The sequence below is a fragment of the Neodiprion fabricii genome, chromosome 4 (assembly GCF_021155785.1).
Source record: "Neodiprion fabricii isolate iyNeoFabr1 chromosome 4, iyNeoFabr1.1, whole genome shotgun sequence".
Lineage (NCBI taxonomy): Eukaryota > Metazoa > Arthropoda > Insecta > Hymenoptera > Diprionidae > Neodiprion > Neodiprion fabricii.
Genome location: NC_060242.1, coordinates 19,131,368 through 19,151,835, shown reverse-complemented (window position 1 = coordinate 19,151,835; position 20,468 = coordinate 19,131,368). Strand labels below are relative to the sequence as shown.

Sequence of the window (20,468 nt, the reverse complement as noted above, 5' to 3'; positions counted from 1 at the left end):
AATGGCTTCGCGTCTTGTTTCTTTTCATTCTTTTTTTTTGTTTCGAGACTGATAACTGACTTTGATTTATGGCAAACGATAATTCAGTGTGTCTCTGACACCCAGGCGTCCTTAGACCTCTTCGCCGAGTCTTCATACGAGATAAGCTCGGAGTGGTCACGGTTATTGCCTCTAACTGCGATCAACAGCCTACAAACGACGATTCTTGATCATTTCAAATTCCCAAGCTCTGTTCAATTTTTCACCCGCCACTTTTCAATTTCCTCGCCCCTTCTCTGCTGGACCCGCAGAATCCGTCAAGTAGGGCCTCAAAACATTATCAAAAAAAAAAAGAAAAAAACCAGTCATCAATTCATGCCCAAACAGCCGAGATAATAACCGATAACGTTTATAATGAAAAAATTCATCATCTTTGTGAAAAATATTAAGAATCCTTCAACAGAACTTTGAAATTAAAATACTCTTTCGAATTAAATTGGGACGTATTTATAGCAAAGTCAATAATTGTGCCGAATCTGAATTTGAATGTTGTCAACGTCGTTTGACTATCATGCAATTTACGATCTAATTACAGGTGGTTTTCTCGGTGATATCGCACTGCCAAATATCCAATATGAGACAGAGTGGCGACAGCAAAAGCTTAACAAAAGCTACCTCGAAGAGTTGGAGAAATACAGAGACGAGATTCTCAACGAGGGTCTTCAAGTCGAAGAAGAAGGCCTCACGGGTTCGTACGAACATTCAGTCCAAAGACTTTAACAATTGATGGTCTGCAAGTCTTTAAAACTTTCTGTATTCGTAATCCTTTGATCTCATAACCGGAAAATTTTATTAAAATTTTGGTACGAAAAATTGAAAACGTGTATATTATATCAAATCAACCTTATTTTTCCCTCATTATTATCGCATACATACGGAAATACAATTAATTTCAATACGAGTCTGAGGTTCAAAAGTAAATCTGCAAATTGTGATAAATTTTTCATCTTCAAAAACGATAAAAGAAGCTTCAAATAATGAGAAACGATAAATTGTACGACCTGTAGAGTACGGCACAAGGCAATTCTTCAACTTGATTCGGATATGTTTTTTTATGAGTTTGGATGTCCCTTTCACTGATTGTGAATAAAATTTCACTTTTGCAAACGATTTATCAATGAATTTGACTCTATGGTTACCTTGAAATTGGTTGACAAATTTTTTTTCAACCTTCGACGTTTCCCCCGCAGAGGTCTTGCAGTTCAAAAAGGAGCATGACGGGGTTGAAGGGTTCAGTTCGGCGGAAGCAGGACTTCACCTCAACGAGGGAGGCTCGGAGGGAATCATGGTCGATAGAAACGAGTACGAAATCGGAGGATCTGATTTTGGCGAAGCCTTTGAGTTCAGTCCGAAGGTGGCGACCAACTTGCCGCCGAACTACGGGGTTGATTCAGGGTGGGTCGGAACTTCGATTCGTAGCTCAAGCCCTTGCATAGAACCCAAACTCGCACTTTAATTACACAAGTTGTGATTTCTATGGCGATTTTTCACTCGCTTTAGAGTCTCGTCGCTATTTCCGACGAGAACAAAAGGCTAATTTCCATAATTTAATTATAACGGGGAATTCTAGAAATGAGAGAATGGAATTAACGACGACGGAAAGGGAGAAAAAAAAAAATTTGTGATGAAGAAAAGAGGGAAATTGAAACAAGAATGAAACGCAGAAATATCTCGGACGATTTGAAAAAGTCTAGGTAGTTGGAGGTGTTCTGTGCGAAAAAAGTGTTAAAAAGAGACGATTCAATTAGTAAGCTGTGACTGGTATCAATCGAATCAAATTTTGTGAAAACAGTATATGTCTTTGACTGATTGTGAGTAAGAAATTTGAATGAACAAATCCTGCTCGTTTATACTTCGAGAACTTATCAATTGCATGGCGTTCCATCGTTTTTTCGGTTCGAAAAATACAATGTTTGTTCAATTTCAGTGATTGTGGATAAATTTCTTCGTATAAAATGAATTCCATACAAAACTTTCATGAATTTTTCAGCTGTTTATTATACATACTTAAAAATAGTTGTGAAGAATCAAGTTGCAAATATAATTAAGTCGATTTTCATCGAAATTTGCTAAGTTGAATGATTTTCGCATTAAATAAAGAGAATAACACGTAAAAATATTCAATCAATACCTTTTACTAATTAAGCTTTCTTTTTTTTTTTTGAGTCAGCAAACTAGAATTACGACTTTCGATTTGATAAAAATTCAACTCATTTACCAATTTGGCCAATCGATCAGTATTTAAACCCCGATTTCATCGACTGTCTGATTTTTCCGGCATATTTCTCCGCGACAAGTATTCAGCTCTGATATTCGCTATCGTTTTTAAGATCGAGTAAAGCGGAGAAGAAGGAATCATCGCGTGTAAGGCACGCCGAGCATCGAGGCAATCGAGATCACCAAAACGACCCGGATGAAACCGAGAATAAAAATCTCCGGAAAAATTCAGAACCAACGGAATTACCTCGGGAAGTAAAAGTACGCCATCCGGGTCACCGCGAACCATCGTCATCACCCAGGTCTCAGCCCCATGAAATTTCGGAGTCGGAAAATGGCGGGGAGAAGAAACGTCGCCGTCGGCATCAAAGACACAGGTATCACATAACCGCAGATGTATGAGAATTATTTTCACTCAGGTCAGATCATGTCAGATTGAATTTTTCGTCCAAATTTTCCGACTCGATTGTTAATTTTTTTAAACGACCACGACTCGATTTCTCTTTATCATTTAAAAATTGTAGAAAATTTACAGGTATAGGAAATTTGTCAAAAACGTTGGATAAATTGAAAAAAAAATAAATAAATAAATAAATAAGAAAAGACAGTGAGTGAGGAGGGAAAAAATCAGTCACCTGATGCTGCGACGCCCAGAATTCAAAGTTTTCCGGAGAGCTTGCGAGGTTGGCGAAGCATCGCATATATATAAGCGAGCTAATACGTTGAGCTATTAATCTCCGGGGTTCAGGTTAGGCTTCGGCTTCAGGTTTAGCTTCGGGACAAATATCAAGCGTCATTCGTACCCTGCGGTATGTATACATACATACATACATATATATGTATATATATATATATACACATGTATATACGCGTATATGTATAAATACATACTCACATCGTGCGTCGAAGAACAGAGATTCGACGTCGCCTTTCCCCGGGACGTTCAGATCTGCGCCTTTGTAGGGTCTCCAGCTCATTTCCCATTGTGCCAGGATTGATATATCGACGCATTGCCCGATAAAAAAGACTTCAATTCAAGCGGTCCATCGGCGACCTGGAACAAAATTCTCCCTTCGAAATTAGACGCGTGCCTTTTCTGTCGTTGAAAGTTTTTTTTTTTTTTTTTTTTTTTTTTTTTGCGATTACGAAGAGTAGAGAAGAAAAATATTCAAGGCAATATCGTTTTACCAATGTAAAGGAGAAAGAATGAAAAAAAAAAAAAAACAATTTACTGCAGATCAGATTCAGGCATAAACATCAATTCAAGAATCGATCACAGATTTATTAGATTTTACCGAAGCTCATGTATAAGTTTACCAATTTTTGCAAACTCATAGGTACGTTGATAATTATGTAATGGAAAAACGTTTTCCGGAGAGTGGGAAAAAATCTGTGTAATTTCTTCACGTTGCGTTGTATTCCTGATCTAATTTTTTTTTATTTTCTATCGTTCTGCAATTAATCTAGATAAAATTTCAGCTACGGTTGAATCAATCCAGTTGAAAAAATGAAAGATTTGAAAAATGTTAAAAATGTACAAACCGCATGTTTGAAGCTGAAAAATTCAAATTTCTGAGATCTGTGCCGAACTGTTTTTTCGTTTCGGGTTGTTCATCGCGATTTTTATTTATTTATTTTTTTTGCTCTAGAATATACCAGCGTTAAAGAGATAAATCCGGTAACCCCATCCGTCACTTATCCTTTGTGGTTTGAAAATGAGACAAATCAGCTCAATCTTTATATTCCATCGTACGAGTGTTCATTGAATGTGAATGAAGCGAAAACGGAAAAGTGGAATAATTCGAAATTGAGATACAGAACCAAGCGTTTCTCGATATTTCGATTTGTATTATATCTGCCCTACAAATTACAAAATATGCAGTAAATTCCATACGAGCGGAAAAACGCGACTCCTGCGATGCACGCGCGTCCGATTCGCGGTATAATTTGCGAAATGCAAAGGCAAACGTGCAGACGCGCGGAAATCCGGAGAAGCTAACGCTAGCCTGCAAACCCCCATAGAGCCGGGGTCCCTTGTGAGCCGTAACGGTGGCCCGACAGAGATAATGGAATGATCTATGCGTCGTGCAAAAGCCGCACTGCACGATTGAAACCTGCGTCAAGTACCTGGAGAACCAGACGCCGGTTCCATTCAGACAATGGAAATTACCGAGAGAACGAACGTTAGTTACCCTGGCTTAAATTATGTGTATATAATAATGATAATATTGACGCATGTGTGGATTATACCTATATGTACCTACGTATGTAGACGAGCTTACGAAAACGTCAAACACGGCGAACCGCGTCCGGAATCGCAGATCCGGATCTGGCGAACAATTCGCTTACTTGATTATGCCGGATTTCATTCTGGAAGTGAGCCAATTTCACCCGTTTTACCGATGTGTACGTCTATACAAATAGTTGATTTTGAATGGTATTCAGCCGGTCCGATTAATATTAAAATTTATATCAATAGAATATATTATCTGGATGTACCGAAGAAAAAGAAATTCAATTAAACCAAAAAAAATTTCCGTGATTCGATTCTGTGTGAAAATTGAAATATTTTCCGATCAAATATGATCCTGTAGTAAAAATTGTGAAAACTGTTTTAGTAAATCACGCGAAAACAGTTTTATCATTCCTTTGATTGAATGCAAAAAATATGTTCAAATTCCTTTCTTTTCATTGAAACTCTCGGAATATATTTTGGCAGTAGTATTAATAAAATATTTCGCTCATTTTAAATTTAAAAACTTTTCTGTGCAATTAATAATATATTCCTGTAATCGAAATTTGAAACTTTGATTTTTTTACATCCATTATGCGGCGTGTGGAACAAATTTGAGCTTGACGATGCAGGCTCGATGTAACATGAATTCGAAGAAAAATGAAATTGTTGCATTTCTAGTTTGTAAGGCGCAAAAATTCGATCGCAAACATTTCTTTAATTATTTTCATTTTTTTTTCTTCATCTTGGTCATTACAATGACCGCAGAGATTGACAGAATACAACGTAACAATCCATTTATCGCATGAGAATTCCGAAACTACGTGACTCGTGACTCGATTTATAACTGGATAAATTTCGGCCCGATTTACAATCCGCATGAAATTGTACACACCGTTCTGTATGTAAAATTGCGAATGTGTGCGTCATAATAATTCGTACTTCGCACCGTACATCGCATTCACTATTTTGACGTCCAACCGCGGTTCATGTGCGAAATATTGTTCTTGTATGCAGCGGGGTGCAGTTCTCAAATTTATGACCCGAGGGGTAAAGGCGGAAAATATTTCGCAGGTAGGAATATTATTTTTATTGCAAAAAGTCGGGCGTCAGCTCTGCGCGACTGGTAATCGACTCATGCCCACATCCCGCGCAACCTGATGTACGAATGAAACTGGAATCGGTCCCCCGAGGGTTCGTAGATAGAAGTCGACATCGTTGAAAATATCGCTGTCGAGAGGCACTTTTGACGCCCCATATCGCATACCGTAAAAATAAAACCCTCCATCAACGTGACAGTAAGTTAACGGTACGAAAGCGGCTTTCAAAACGGAGAATCGCAACGTTTGCAATTTACTTTTAGCCCGCATTTTTCCATTTTTTCCTTTCTCTCCGCTGTCGGTACTTTCTCAGCTCAGTTGGAAAAAAATCCTCACTTTTCACTCATTTTGGTACTTGTGAATGAAAAATTGTTTCCCTTTGAAAAACTTGCCTACAAAATGCGTTCAAAAATTTATTTCGTTAGAAAAGCCGAGAATTTTCTGTAAAAAGTGATTTCGTACCTTTATTTGTACCTCAACTCTACGCGCAAGTTTGAAAGTTGAGATTTTGGCGACTTCTCTGACTTGCTAAATGGACGCCCGTGTGATCTAATCTCTGCAGCTTAGGCCAAGATGGGATGTTTTCATAGGACAGTGAAGTGGCGTAAATTTTTATCAGAAATCGACGGTTGCACATTCGAACGACCGAACGAAGAGACCTTTTATCAGCTGTAAGCCTAATGCAGATCACGTCACGTCAAACGCGCCTCTGCGTTGCGAAGCGAACCCTCGGGACATATCAGTTCCTCATCTCACAATCGTTTCCCTGAAAGTAGAGAAAAACACGTCAGTCATTACGTGTCCCAGTTTCTATTATACGGTGGTAATCGCGTGTTAAGCTGCCTTATATTTCTTGTTTTTCTTTTTTCAACTTTTTTTTTATCGCGGCAACGCTCGACAGATGAGAAAAATAAAAGATTGTGCACAGGAAATTCATTGCAACATTTCTACCGGAGGTCGAGGTTTTTCGTTTGTCTTTCTGTCTATTTCTCATCAGCTTTGCTTCAAAAAATACTTTGACAAACAATTTTCAAACGACATTAGAAATAATGGTAACTAGTTCAGTCTCGGATTGCAAAGATTTTTGGAGTAATTTACAAATTCGGATTATTTACAGTCATGTGATAGGTGAAAATTATTCCTAGGTTTTTGATACTTCACATCCTTTTAATAGAAACTGACTCTGCGGCTACTCGTAGACTTGGATTCACTGTTTTTTTCGAATAATCGCAATTTCGATCAACCGTTGTTCCGATTGATCGATTGATCGGCACTTTCAATCAAAATTTTTTCCAATTGATCGCCAATTCCATTTCATTTCATCGTATTTTTTCGATGGATTGAATAATCGACCCCATCAATCAATCCTCTTTCCAAGTAATCGACAAACTGGCCCTTTCAATTAATCGTTATACCGATCCATCGACAAATAAAAGCTTCTAATTAATCAGCCTTCCGGCCAAGCAATTAATCTGCTCTTTGAACGAGTCGTTTATTCGATTAATCCACCCTTTCAGTCGACCGATTTCCCGATCAATCGATTAATTGGTTGTTTCAAAAAAAAAAAAAAACAATTAATCGATGTTTCTAAGCGATTGATTAATCGCACGTCCCTATTCTCCCTGTAGAAAAGATTCGAGAACAAAGAGATCACGTGTTTCGGGAAACATGTCAATTTCCCTGATATACTATTCTTAACAAACGTGCAGTGCAGACAGTGCTCATGAGTTGAGAGGAGATTAGCGTGAGGTTCTGCCGCTGGTTTATTAGTCTTAATTACACCCGGTCGCGCCCAGTTAGTAATTGACTTCGAGTGAGCCACCCTAGCGCGCTATTGTCGTTTATCCAGCGAGCTCGTTGCTGATCCGAGGGGTACCTGTTATACATATTTCACTGTGTGTTCCTGCAGTCACCGCGTACAATGCAGAGAAGCGCAGAGCTTGCAGTGATATTATTAATTAACACCCCTGCAGAGAGTAAACTCCTCCCCCAACCCCCCCCCCCCCCTCCCCCCGCTCCGCGCAGTATTGTTAGAGGCTTGTTTATAGTCCTCCAGTAAACATGTACCTAAGTTAGAGTCACCTGCATTACCTGGGGAAAGGGTCGTTTTTAGTTATCGTTAATTATTCAGAGACTTTTCTGAAATGTTGCGGTATGTTGTAATTCACTCTCAAATGTATTGCAAAATTACCCAAAAACAAGTATCACGAATGGAGTTTACGAGTAACAAAAAAAAAAAAAAAAGGAACGGTTAAATCTCGAGTATAATAAAAAAAAAGAGGTATGCTAAGAGAAAGCGTCGAACACGTATTATGTGACTCGAAATGACGAGCTTTCAGCGGTATTTGGTCATGCAAATTTTTTATTTCTTTTTCTCTTCTACTCAACAACGAACCTTTCAGAGAAGAACGACACTTGATAGTGAACGACGAGCTCGAGTCTTCGAGCGAAGTTGTGTCTCTTCACGACCGGCGTCTCCGTTCAATAGAATTCTACAACGAGCACAAGCCAAAGTACCAATTGAACACTCGAGGAACGTCCTTCTCAAGGACTCCGCTTCGCGTGAGATCCCGGCGTGCAGCAACCGCCCGCAAAGAGAGGGTCTGGGATCATGGTGTGATTCCGTATGAGATAGACGCGAATTTCTCAGGTGCTCACAAGGCGCTCTTCAAGCAGGCGATGAGACACTGGGAGAATTTTACTTGCGTAAAGTTCGTCGAACGGGTACCACGCGAGCATCCAAACTATATCGTCTTCACTGAAAGACCGTGCGGGTAAGTCGAGCATCGATAAGAATCATGGAATCAGCCAAAGTATCAGGGTAACCGATAATCATTTTTTGAAGGTGCTGCTCGTTCGTTGGAAAACGAGGAAACGGACCGCAGGCCATAAGTATCGGGAAGAACTGCGACAAGTTTGGAATCGTGGTCCACGAGCTTGGCCACGTGGTCGGTTTTTGGCACGAACACACTCGTCCGGACCGAGACAGACACGTTCAGATTATACGCGACAACATAATGAGCGGTGAGTTTGAGTTTACCAGAATATTGAATGAAAGGTGTTAAACCACCCCCGGCGCAAAGTTTCGGTACAAGTATCCGGAACTCTGCGTTGAACGGAAACGGTGATTTAGATCAAACTCCAAGCAAACGGCCAAGACAAACTGAAATTCACAGGTTTAATTAATGGTTGCGTAAAGTTGTATTTAATTACGCGTGTATGTATATCTATACATATCTACAGTGTACGCTGCAATGTAGAATCAACCCTTCTCAACTACACAGTTTACTCAGTTACCGTTCAGATATATAAATGGCCCAGGATCGAGCCAGATCTCGAGTTCCGTGAACATTCTTGGAGAATCACATGTAATTTAACCGTTCGCTAACGTTTCATCTTCCGGTCAATCGTCCAATCTATAGGTCAAGAGTACAACTTCAACAAGCTGACAGAAGAGGAGGTCAACTCGTTGGGACTCCCGTACGACTATGATTCGATAATGCACTACGCGAAGAATACATTCTCGAAGGGAACATACCTGGACACTATACTGCCGATGGAGACGCACGGTAAGAAGCGTCCGGAAATTGGTCAGCGCATCCGGCTCAGCGAGGGGGACATAGCGCAGACCAATTTGCTCTACAAGTGTCACAGTAAGTACGACTGGTAAAAGTTATCGTTGAAAAATCGACCGTTCTTACGCAATGATTATTCGGGATGGTTCCTGATCCTCTTTGTAGGGTGCGGAAGGACTTTCCAAGATAACGCTGGCAGCTTCGGTTCCCCCGGCCATCCGGTGGGGTCGTCGAGCCCGGAAGGTGAGCGGTGCGAATGGCGGATAACGGCGACTCACGGGGAACGCATCGTCCTGAATATCACCTCGCTGGACATATTCACCAGCGATTATTGCAGAAGCGATTACATCGAGATCCGGGACGGATACTGGCACAAGAGCGCGGTCTTGGGTGAGTGAAGGTCGCGTCTCTCCATCCTGTTCCAAATGTTCGTGTTCCTCGTCTTCTCTGACCTCCGCGACCGATTTCACAGGGCGATACTGCGGCAGTGGGCGGATCCAGGAGCCGGTGATATCGACGGGGAGTCGGATGCTGGTCACTTACGTGACCTCCAATCACCACAACGGGCACAGAGGCTTCACCGCGAACTACGAAGCCGTTTGCGGTGGAGAGTTGGAACTCGACGGTGTTGGTCACCTGGAGTCTCCGAACTACCCCGAGGACTACCAGTCGAGCAAAGAATGCGTTTGGAAGCTTTCGGTTCCGCACGATTATCAGGTCGCCCTGAAATTTCAGTCCTTCGAGGTGGAGAACCACGACAACTGCGTTTACGACTACGTCGAAGTACGCGATGGCCACAATCCAGACTCGCATCTGATCGGCGTCTACTGCGGCTACAAGGTGCCTCCCGACATCAGATCCACCGGGAGCCAGCTGCTCGTCAAGTTCGTCAGCGACGGTTCGGTCCAGAAAGCCGGATTCTCAGCGACGTTCATGAAAGGTAAATGACCTTGCTTTGGTTTTCATCCCCGTTCCCTGTTTAACAAGATATATTTCACACTTACAATAGAGTTCGATGAGTGCGTGCTAATCGATCATGGCTGCGAACACGAGTGTATCAATACCCTGGGTGGCTACGAATGCTCGTGTAGAGTTGGGTTCGAGCTGCACTCTGACGGAAAACATTGCGAAGGTGAGTGAGAAGATTTTCACATGTTTGGTGATCCGTGGTAGTTTTGGAAACGGGACGTTACTTACCCGTAATTATCAGAAAAATTCTGGACTCCAACATCTTCCAGTTTGAGTAGGTATTTTGGAATGGTTCGGTAAATCACGAGTGTTCCGATTATTCACATCACAATGGTATTCAAAACATTAAATAGGCTCCATCGAAAGGGAAAATGAATCTGGCTGTCAATCAGAGGGTTGATAATTCAAAAAACAATGCTTCACAGATGCCTGTGGGGGAATATACGATATGAGTAACGGAACGATAACGAGTCCGTCGTTCCCCGAGGCGTATCCGGGCAACAAGGACTGCGTGTGGGAGATAATAGCCCCGCCACAGTACCGGATAACGTTGAATTTCACGCACTTCGATTTGGAGGGTAACAATGTTTATCAGCAAGAGTGCGAGTACGATTCGGTCGAGGTACACAGCAAGCTGGGTGACGACGTGCTCCGCAAGCACGGCATATATTGTGGTGGAAAGTTCCCGCCTCTTCTGACTTCTGAGGGTAACTCTATGCGCATTACCTTCACGTCTGATAACAGGTTAAAAAGAAATCACAATAATCACACCTCGACGAGGGGTTGACCATTCCATTCCTTGGCGACTCAAGTTTTTTCATTTTCCATCATCTATTCCAAGTAACCAGTCTTCGGCATTGTCTTTCAGTAGCGAAAACGTCTCTTAAAGACAGTCTGGAACTATTACATAGTGGTTCATATCCAATAGAACAATGATATTTTGTAATTTCTTGAATTTATCAAATCATTTGAAATCATTCAAAATTACCTAAAGTCATTCTTGAAGTACGTCGATATCACTATCACTTGAAGGTACTCAAAATTACTCTTTTAGTATTTCACGTGTATCCCCTTAAATTCTCTTGAAATTCTTCACATTTTTAAGTTACCTGAAATCACTCGGAGTAGTTGAGTTTTTTATAACCATCAAGACACTTGTCCTTGGTCATTTCTGAATTCATAAAATCATTCGATCTTTGAAGTTACGCTTCAAATATTTCGAATAGGTTTAAATATAACTTACGGAATATGAGCTGACGTCAAGTTACTGGAAGTATTTGGAATTCAAAGCTTTTCGAAGTCATCTCCGATCAGTTCTCAAAGCATTGCTGAAGTGACATATCCCGATAAAAAGCCTGCATCACAATAAACATTTTCGGTTAACTGCATTATCGAGGAATATTCAACCCCTCGCACTGTAAGTCAATTGCGTCTTGGCGTTTACCGAGTGCCGTCCTTGACGGTTTACTTTTAGCGTCCAGAAGTCAGGCTTCGCAGCTGTGTTCTTCACGGACATGGACGAGTGCGCGAGCAACAACGGCGGCTGTCAGCACGAGTGTCGAAACACGATAGGATCGTACCAGTGCTTCTGTCACAACGGATTCACGCTCCATGAGAACGGTCACGACTGCAAAGAGGGTGGCTGCAAGTACGAGATCACCTCGTCATCGGGTACGATTACCTCTCCGAACTACCCGGAGTACTATCCAGGACGAAAGGACTGTGTTTGGCACTTCACAACGACAGCGGGACACCGAATAAAGCTGGTAAGACGCACAGTCGAGCACGACAAGCGCGTACGAGCAGCCTCGGAACTCAGCTTCGCTTGACTCTTTCAGACCTTCAACGTGTTCGAGATGGAACCCCACCAGGAGTGCACCTACGACCACATCGCGATATACGACGGGGACTCGCCGGACAGCCACACTCTGGGAAGATTCTGCGGCAGTAAAGTCCCGCACCCAATCCTGGCGACGGGTAACCAGATGTACATGATATTCAAGAGCGATGAGTCCGTCCAGAGGAAAGGGTTCCTCGCGACGCACACGACGGGTGAGTACATCATTCACTGAGGAGAATTTTATTTTGTTAAAGTCGATAGAAAATTCCAGTAAAATGGGTTGTAACAATGACGGTTCGTATGTTAGTGGAATACCTGGAAGATGTAGAACCAGAGGGCGAATAACGATTCCTTAATTCGGATGTAACAGCGTAAAAAAGTCTTGTGAAGTTACTTAAAGTCATTTCAGGTAACTTGCGGTAACCTGAAAGCATGTGAAGCCAGTTGAAGCCATGAAGTTCGTTATAAGTTCTCAACTCATAAAGTACATCCAAATTCATATTGTACCCGAAAACTACATTTCTAAGACAATCTCCATACTAACCATGACTGTGTAAACTTTTCTCCGTGAAAGGATTCCTGATCCTTCAAAGCGTTGTTTAGGCGGTCACCCAATAATCCTTTGCTTTGCTTCCAGCCTGCGGTGGTCATCTGACGGCTAGTGAGACACCGAGGTATCTATACTCCCACGCAAAGTTCGGTGACCACAACTACGAGCATAATTCCGACTGCGACTGGGCGATAGAGGCGCCGATTGGAAAAAACGTGCATCTGTCCTTCAAGACCTTTAAGCTCGAAGATGAAAGCGGATGTCGCTACGACTTCGTCGAGGTCTATGCGAGCCTGGATACCTCGGGTCCGAGCTACGGAAGGTTCTGCGGAGACTCGGTTGGTTTTTGAAAGGTTGCTAATGGCGTTGACACCTTTTACGATCCCCTGTTCACTTTGGCTATTGGTTCACAGAATCCCACGGACATCATATCGATGAACGAGGCACTTTTGATCAGGTTCCGATCCGACGATTCGATATCGAACAAGGGTTTCTCCGCCGAATATTACGCCGTTGATTCCGAGGACAGCGAGGAGTTCATCGAGGGTGGCGAGGACGATGATGACGATAATCTTTGATCGAACGTTATCAATGTTAATAGCGAGGATAATCAATTCCTTGCACCTTTCTCACGAGCGATAATTCCTCGATGAACGCGGGTGCGAAAATTTTACTACCACAATTTTTTCGACCGTTTTGCTCTTCGCACAACGTGTGACATGATGTTTCCTCTGTTTTTCATCAAACGTATTCTAACAGCAAGAGCCTCGATTTCGGTATGACTGAAGTTTCAACAATTGTCGGAGGTGACGAATTTGACGATGTACGAATATGAGACAACGTTTTTTGACATGACAAGAAAAATTGCGTTTATGATAATAATAACGATGATAATAGTCATTATTACTATTATTGTTACAGTTAGCCATTGCTGATCTTGGCAATTTATCGCAAAAACAATATTTAGTGACTATCATTGCGATGATTATACGATGTGTTAAAGAGACGAACTTTGGACCACGTGCCATGAACTGTATCTATATGTATGCGCATAAGTTTAATTTAATCCAGAGGTCGCCCAACTTAAAGTATACGTATACATAATTATATATATATATATATATACATAATTATATATATATATATGCATGTATACTGTAAACGACGTTAATTGGTTATTTTAAATCTCAGTGTAAGTAATTTTTTTCTCGATGTTAATTACTTTTTAATAACAAACGGTAAATAGGTTGTTGTTTGAATAGTATAAAAGCAAAAAAGAACCGATCCGTAATGTATAGATAGTACGAAAAAGTACGTGAACAGTTGAAGTCCATTATTATGCATGACATAAAAGACAGCGGCTCCGGTACAAAAAGTAATTAAATGAATAAATAAGTGTAAGTAAACATGAGTAAAGATAAAAACAATATCTAGTTTCAATTTCTCTTCTGATATTATGACATTGATTTTGTCACGGATGAAATTAAGCGATATGTGATTATTCATGTACTGCCATATTTTTCGAAATAATATTATATTAGGTACTTTTGTCGGATTCTTTGTATGTACGTAATAATATCAAACGCTCAAACAACCGAATTTCTCCGTTTTTATCAACTACGAATTGATTTTTTAGCTTTAACAGTTATTCGTGAATCGCGTAATAGTATTGAGAAAGTAATAATTAGTATTTAAACTACTATTCATTATATCCACATAAATCAAAAGTGTCAATTTTTGCCAATATAAAACAAGATTATAGAAAAATAATAAAATGATAAAGTTGCAAAAAGTAAATTTAAGAATAATACATGCTCTAAAGCATTAATAATATGATATACCTGCTAGGGTGGTCCTTATACGAGGGCAAAAAAAATTAATGACGCAGCCTGTCAAATCGGTTCCAAATGGTTAAAAAAAAATTCCCCAATTTTTTACATTTTTATTTCATTCCCCTAGTCTCCCTGTTTAAGCGGAAGCTTCAAATTATTCAAAAATCTGTTTATGTATTCACTACATTTTTTTACTGGCTATTATTTTAAAGTTATTCGTAGGTAAAAAAATTCATATTCTCGAATATTCAGTGGGATTCATCTTTTTTTAGTGAAAAAAAAACATCGTTTTACCAATCAGACATGATCTGAAAAAAAAAAATTAATATAGCACACGTTTCTCGTGGAATATCCCATTTATGATTTTTTTATTTTTCACGAAACGGAAGATGAATCTCATTGAATATTCGAGAATACATGGATGTTTTTGCCTAGGAATAATCTTGAAATAAAATTCAGTACAAAATATAGTGAATGGGCATATTTTTGAATAATTTGAAACTTCTCGCTTGAACAGGAAGACTAGGGGAATAAAATAAAAATCGGAAAAAATGAGGGAATTTTTTTTTTTCTTACCAATTGGAACCAATTTGACAGGCTCCACCATAAACTTTTTTTTACACCGTATAAGGGCCAACCTGATATCTACCTTATTAATACTATATAAAATATATATCATTCCTATGATTGTAAATAAATAATTATATAATTAATAACTTAGATATATATATATATATTGTATAATACATATATTGTTATATGTACATGGTGTATGAGAAATAAGTAAATAAAAAAATGTGTTAGTGTACCGCTGAGTTTTACGTGTAAACTTTTACGCTGCTACTTTGTTGATTTAAATTTTGATTTCCCATTTCTGTGTTCAGAACTCGAAGAACTAAATACTCTGTTTTTTATTTTTCATCTTAAGAAAAAAAACTTGCCAAATTCACGTAGCTGCCAGCAAATTATACTGAATTTATATCATGAAGTGAATACTGAATGAAATTTTCTTATAGCATGGTTTAAAATTAAATTTGACAAACCGAATCCACAAGCTATCAATCATATTCCGACCATTGCACATATACAGATATATATTGTATACTTAATAATGGTTTAATTTTAACGTAGAATTGAACACTTTCGGGAATAAGTTATGTCGATACTTCGATTTAATTTGGAACAATAACAATAATCGCCATAGTGATAATAATATACATATAGCAGTAATGCTAAGTATACAACATTAGGGTGTTTCAGAAAAAAAAAATTCTTTTCCACGTCAAACCAACGGGTTCTATACCTGACCCCCTAGAATTTTGGTATTCAATGGATTTTTTGGTTTGTTTCGGTCAAAATTGATACCTCCAATTTGTTATAATTTTACCGAAATTTTGTAAAAGTGAGGCGATCCGAAATATCCTGTATACGTAGATAACATTAACAAAATAAATAAAACTTTTTTGTAAAATCAGGGACTCGAAGACACATCTTGTCGTCATGTTTCAAAAATGGAATGAAAATACTGATTGTTGTTGTTGAATTTTTAATTAAAAAAAAAAATTATAATTTTCTTGGAATTTATTTTGAATGATTGTTTCCTGTAGTAAAAAATAAAATAAAAAGAAACTTCACTTTGGTAAAATTCGCTGTTCATTTTAATTTAGGAGTAAACCGAAGAAAACGATTGTTGCTTCTGAAAAAAAAAAATTCTTTTCTTTCATTTACTCTTTACTTTAATTAAAAGAAAAATCGAATTTTACCAATACCAAAATTTCTTTTTATTTTGTTTTTACTACAAAAAACCATCATGAGAAATACATTGAATGAAAATTTTTTTTTTGAAAAGCAAAAATTCAAAAAACTATCCAGCATTTTATCCCATTTTCGAATCGTGACGAAAAGATTTGTCTTCGAGTCCCTGATTTTACAAGACAGTTTTATCCATTTTTGAAAATATTATCTTCGTATCAAGGATATTTCGGGTCGCCACACTTTTACAAAATGTCGAGATGATTTCGAAAAATTAGAGGAATCATTTTTAACCGAAACAAACCAAAAAAACCCATTGGACATTAAAATCTCAGGGGGTCAGGTCCAGGAATCGTTGATTTGACGTGGAATGCCCCGTATGTCAAACAAATTGAGTGAGTTGGTTGATAAATGAGCAATTATGTCTGCAATAACTTTCGTTCTACATTATGCGAATATACGCGATTAATCTCTCCGTTTTTGTAGACAGTGTAGTTATTATTGTATTGTAATATTTTACTGTAAAATTCTAAGATTGAAGATTTCGCTGTCAATTATACATTACTCTTACTCCGCATGTTACAATTTATTTATATGAATGTGTGTCAATATGCAAGAAAGTATCTTACGCAATGCATTGTACAAATCATAAAATATGGATGTCTACTTTTAATAAGCTTAATTAAAACGTCCGTAATAATAATAATGGTAATAATAAAGTTAGTGTAATATATGTATACTTTAATAATTAAGAATAAAACTGAATCAATGTAATCAAAAGCGTCTAATTTGTAATATTGTTATGTGCTTACCTTTTACCTTTGACAGTATAATGTATTATATACATTTATTTCGTCCTATTAGGCATTGATCGATGAGAGTAATTGAATTTCATTATTATTTGCGTCATTTTAATTTAAAAATAATCGATTCGAAAATAAACGATGTATAGTACGATCATGTTTATATAATGTGGACATTCTATTTACTGACCGTCTTGCCGAGTTTTAATCAAAAGAAAAAGAACGGAAGTAGTTGAAAAGAATGAATATAAAAAGAAAAGTACACAGTTACTATAATGATAATAATATTCGTCGATCACAGGTTTAATATGTTTAAGCGTATGCATATTTTAACATATACCGATAACGTTGCAAACTATTATAAGCATACGATACGATTTAAAAAATGATATAGGAATATTAATTTAAAATCACGTAAAATGATTTAATTTACTCATATGTTTAAAATCCAAAATAATATATTATCATTTAAATTTCCGTTTTCCAGGTCACACAGTGAGGGACAAAAGTATTCGTGCGGTGGGTAAATTCAAACAAAATAGGGAATAATTGTTTGAATTAATTCATGTATTCAAACGTGTGCTGTTTTATATTTTACTTTTAGATTCTAACATAATCACATAGCAGGCAATATGGTTTAAATCGAATTCGGTTTTGAGTTTTCTCCGTACTCTCAAACGATCATCAGAATCAAAAATATGATATTGAAATTTTGATTCATCCGAGAATGTGACATTGTTCCAGAGGATTGTATCGTAGTTCACAAACCTGCTCACCGAATGACTTTCTGAATCGTGTTTAAAATCATATTTTCCGATCTGTCACGCGATTTCCGATAAACTTATTGTTGGGTTTTCTTTTCCTTATCGCAGAATCTTTCTTCCATTACGTGAAGACAGTTTCCGTGGTCGACCACTTCTGTGTGAATTTCGCAATATTTCTGTATATTCAAAAAAATTTTCATCACACTTTAACCTGTTGATCGACTTCTCTGAACAATCTTTGCAATGTATGCATAAGACTTGTTTTGCTTCTTTATATAAATTTGATACTATTTTTTGCCTTTGCAAATAATCGTTCCCGGTGAATAATCCATTTCGAACTTGTTTGTTTACAATGTTGCATCGTAAACTTATAGTGTACGAATACTTTTGTCCTTATGATACCGGTGAATTGTCTTCATATTAGCCACGCAACGGAAGATAAAATGTCCGATTCTATATATTTTTTCACGTTAGTATCCAGGCATGAAATAAAACAGCACACCTTTGAATAAATAAATCAATTTTTAAAAAATTATTCCTTATTTTATTTAAATTTAGCCACTGTACGAATACTTTTATCGCGCACTGTATACAGATGTGCAGATAATAGAAATATATTTATCAATTTTACATCACACACGTGCATACATATAAACATTTATAAACTATTTATGTAAAATATATAGATAAGAAAAAATGTTGGATTAAAATACTTTTCTCAAATAAAAAACGCGGCAATGAGTTAATAATACATGTGCGGGTATGTATATAAACGAATGGAAAATATGAATCGTATGCCAAGCTTGACGAGTTCACCGACATAATTGTTTATCAGAGAACGGAAATATTAATATAGTAAATTATTTATCCAACATATCGTTACGAAATATAATTTGTGTATACATATAGCGTATGTAGATGATTTACATTATATGTATTATATATACAACAACAGTAATAACAATATAGCGAAATGTTATTTAAATTATTCACCTCTTATTGCTCTAATCGAAACATACTTCATTCATATCAAAAGATCGATTGTAAACCGCGCCGATCTGCAGTCAGCAGAAATTTTGTATTTACAATATAAGTGGATTAATCTATTGATAAATTGATACTTTTTATTTTAAGGTTATTAACACGATACTAATATACGACTTATTGCTATATCTAATGATGAACGAAAGTGAACATTACGCAGACCTAAGGTATAAAATTTTGGACCAAAAATCGTGAATTCTGTCCATAAATTATTGACAGCAGTTTTGCAGTAGCATCGTTGCTTCAATGCTCGAACACAGTTTTCAAAAATTCGTAGCATACAAAATTTAAAGCCGTCAACCGAGCAGGTATAAAAATTTGTGATAAATCTTTTATCGCCTTAATTAGTATTTAACTGCTAACAATTGATTTGTAAATATCCAGAACATATTTTGGCTTCGATTAATTCATTGGATCTGTTCCATTAAACAGGAGCCGATATAATTATAATTATACCGTGGATTCCGCAAAATGTTTTACCGTTTCGTTGATTATACGATCAAACTTAGGTTACGTTAAGATACGGAAATTATCGCTTAATCGTTACCGTTACAATTAATTTTTATCTCAATTCTCTTCTCTTTATCCGGTAAGTGGTAATTTCAAAATCAGACGAAGAATTTTACGACGTCCGCGTCTTTGAATCTCGTTTTACGAAAACTCGAAGACCTTGCACCGAACTATGTTCAATTGTTATATTTTGTTCTCGAAAACACGAACTTCAAGCCACTGACGCAATTACCTAATTTTTCTTTTTTAATCTAAGATCCACGTTTCCACCATATGATCTATCTTTGAATATTTTTATGGGGTATTACATTTGGAGACAGAATGAGAAGGAAAAATCACTCGAATTGCAACGAAGTCATCCAAAATACTTACCAGCAACTTTAAGCCGTCGCTTTATCAGTCGGTATATCAATATATTTATACAAATTTTCAAATGGAAAAAAAGTAACACATTTCATGATATTTCGATCTACAAATACTTGGATCATAACAAATTTCGTTCATCGAATACCGATAATACAATAATAATAATAATAATAATAATAACAATAGCCAGTATCACGATTCAGCCCGTATCTCATATAATTTTGGCACAAGGCTATTACTCTTAAATTTCACATCGATAATACGTGTATATTTATAATTTGCATTAAACCCTCGACTGGAGAGTTTCTGCTATCACACTCGTACATTTTCAACCCATTACATTATCCAAGGGCTAGTTTCTCGTCTCGAGCTAATCTTTTTCGCCACTTTCGACGTCCGGATCGCGAGATTTGCTAGGACCGCTCCCGTCTTTGGATCCGAATCCGTTCGCCATTCGCTGATAGTGTGGCTTCCATGAACTCGTCGGCCTCGTGTAGTCGAGGTGATCGTACTCCATTTCACCCTTGTTTTGCTTTATTTCGTCGTAGACGTGCTCGGCCGCTTTCTTTGCGTCTAATTCGTCGATGCTGTGATACAGATTAGGGTTTCCAAGATCGGCGTCCTTGTTCTTCGAGTCGAGACCGTTGTACTGAAAACGCCCGAAGGAATCTGCGCGAGATAATAACACATGTTTCATGATATTTTTCTTGTGATTTTTACGTCGAAGAGTGAAATTAATTCGCTGGACCGGCGAGTTTCAGGGTTGTTGCAGAGACGGTGGGGAAAATTTGTCGCAACTTGCCAAATTGGGATATCCACTTGGCTATGATTGCAGAATCATTGCTACTGCGTTAACAATTTTTGCTTCATCTAC

At 37.9% G+C, this 20,468-nt stretch overlaps 2 protein-coding genes across 5 annotated transcripts in view; one reads left to right on the top strand and one right to left on the bottom strand.

The window, feature by feature from the left end:
- Positions 1-14,375, top strand: part of LOC124181639 (bone morphogenetic protein 1) — a 33,062-nt gene extending 18,687 nt beyond the window's left edge. For both annotated transcript variants that reach the window (XM_046568377.1, XM_046568378.1), the window contains exons 2-15: positions 575-727; positions 1,230-1,434; positions 2,370-2,633; positions 7,992-8,363; positions 8,435-8,613; positions 9,012-9,242; positions 9,330-9,554; positions 9,637-10,104; positions 10,174-10,296; positions 10,559-10,877; positions 11,608-11,899; positions 11,972-12,185; positions 12,611-12,861; positions 12,937-14,375. In XM_046568377.1, the coding sequence (XP_046424333.1) occupies positions 575-727; positions 1,230-1,434; positions 2,370-2,633; positions 7,992-8,363; positions 8,435-8,613; positions 9,012-9,242; positions 9,330-9,554; positions 9,637-10,104; positions 10,174-10,296; positions 10,559-10,877; positions 11,608-11,899; positions 11,972-12,185; positions 12,611-12,861; positions 12,937-13,101 (3,461 nt within the window). In that variant the 3' untranslated portion in view covers positions 13,102-14,375. The remainder of the gene's footprint in view (positions 1-574; positions 728-1,229; positions 1,435-2,369; positions 2,634-7,991; positions 8,364-8,434; positions 8,614-9,011; positions 9,243-9,329; positions 9,555-9,636; positions 10,105-10,173; positions 10,297-10,558; positions 10,878-11,607; positions 11,900-11,971; positions 12,186-12,610; positions 12,862-12,936) is intronic.
- A 3,605-nt stretch (positions 14,376-17,980) lies between these two features.
- The window catches only part of LOC124181640 (protein draper), a 42,373-nt gene continuing 39,885 nt past the window's right edge, over positions 17,981-20,468 (bottom strand). For all 3 annotated transcript variants that reach the window (XM_046568379.1, XM_046568380.1, XM_046568381.1), the window contains one exon: positions 17,981-20,263. In XM_046568379.1, coding sequence (XP_046424335.1) covers positions 19,965-20,263 — 299 coding nt within the window. In that variant the 3' untranslated portion in view covers positions 17,981-19,964. The remainder of the gene's footprint in view (positions 20,264-20,468) is intronic.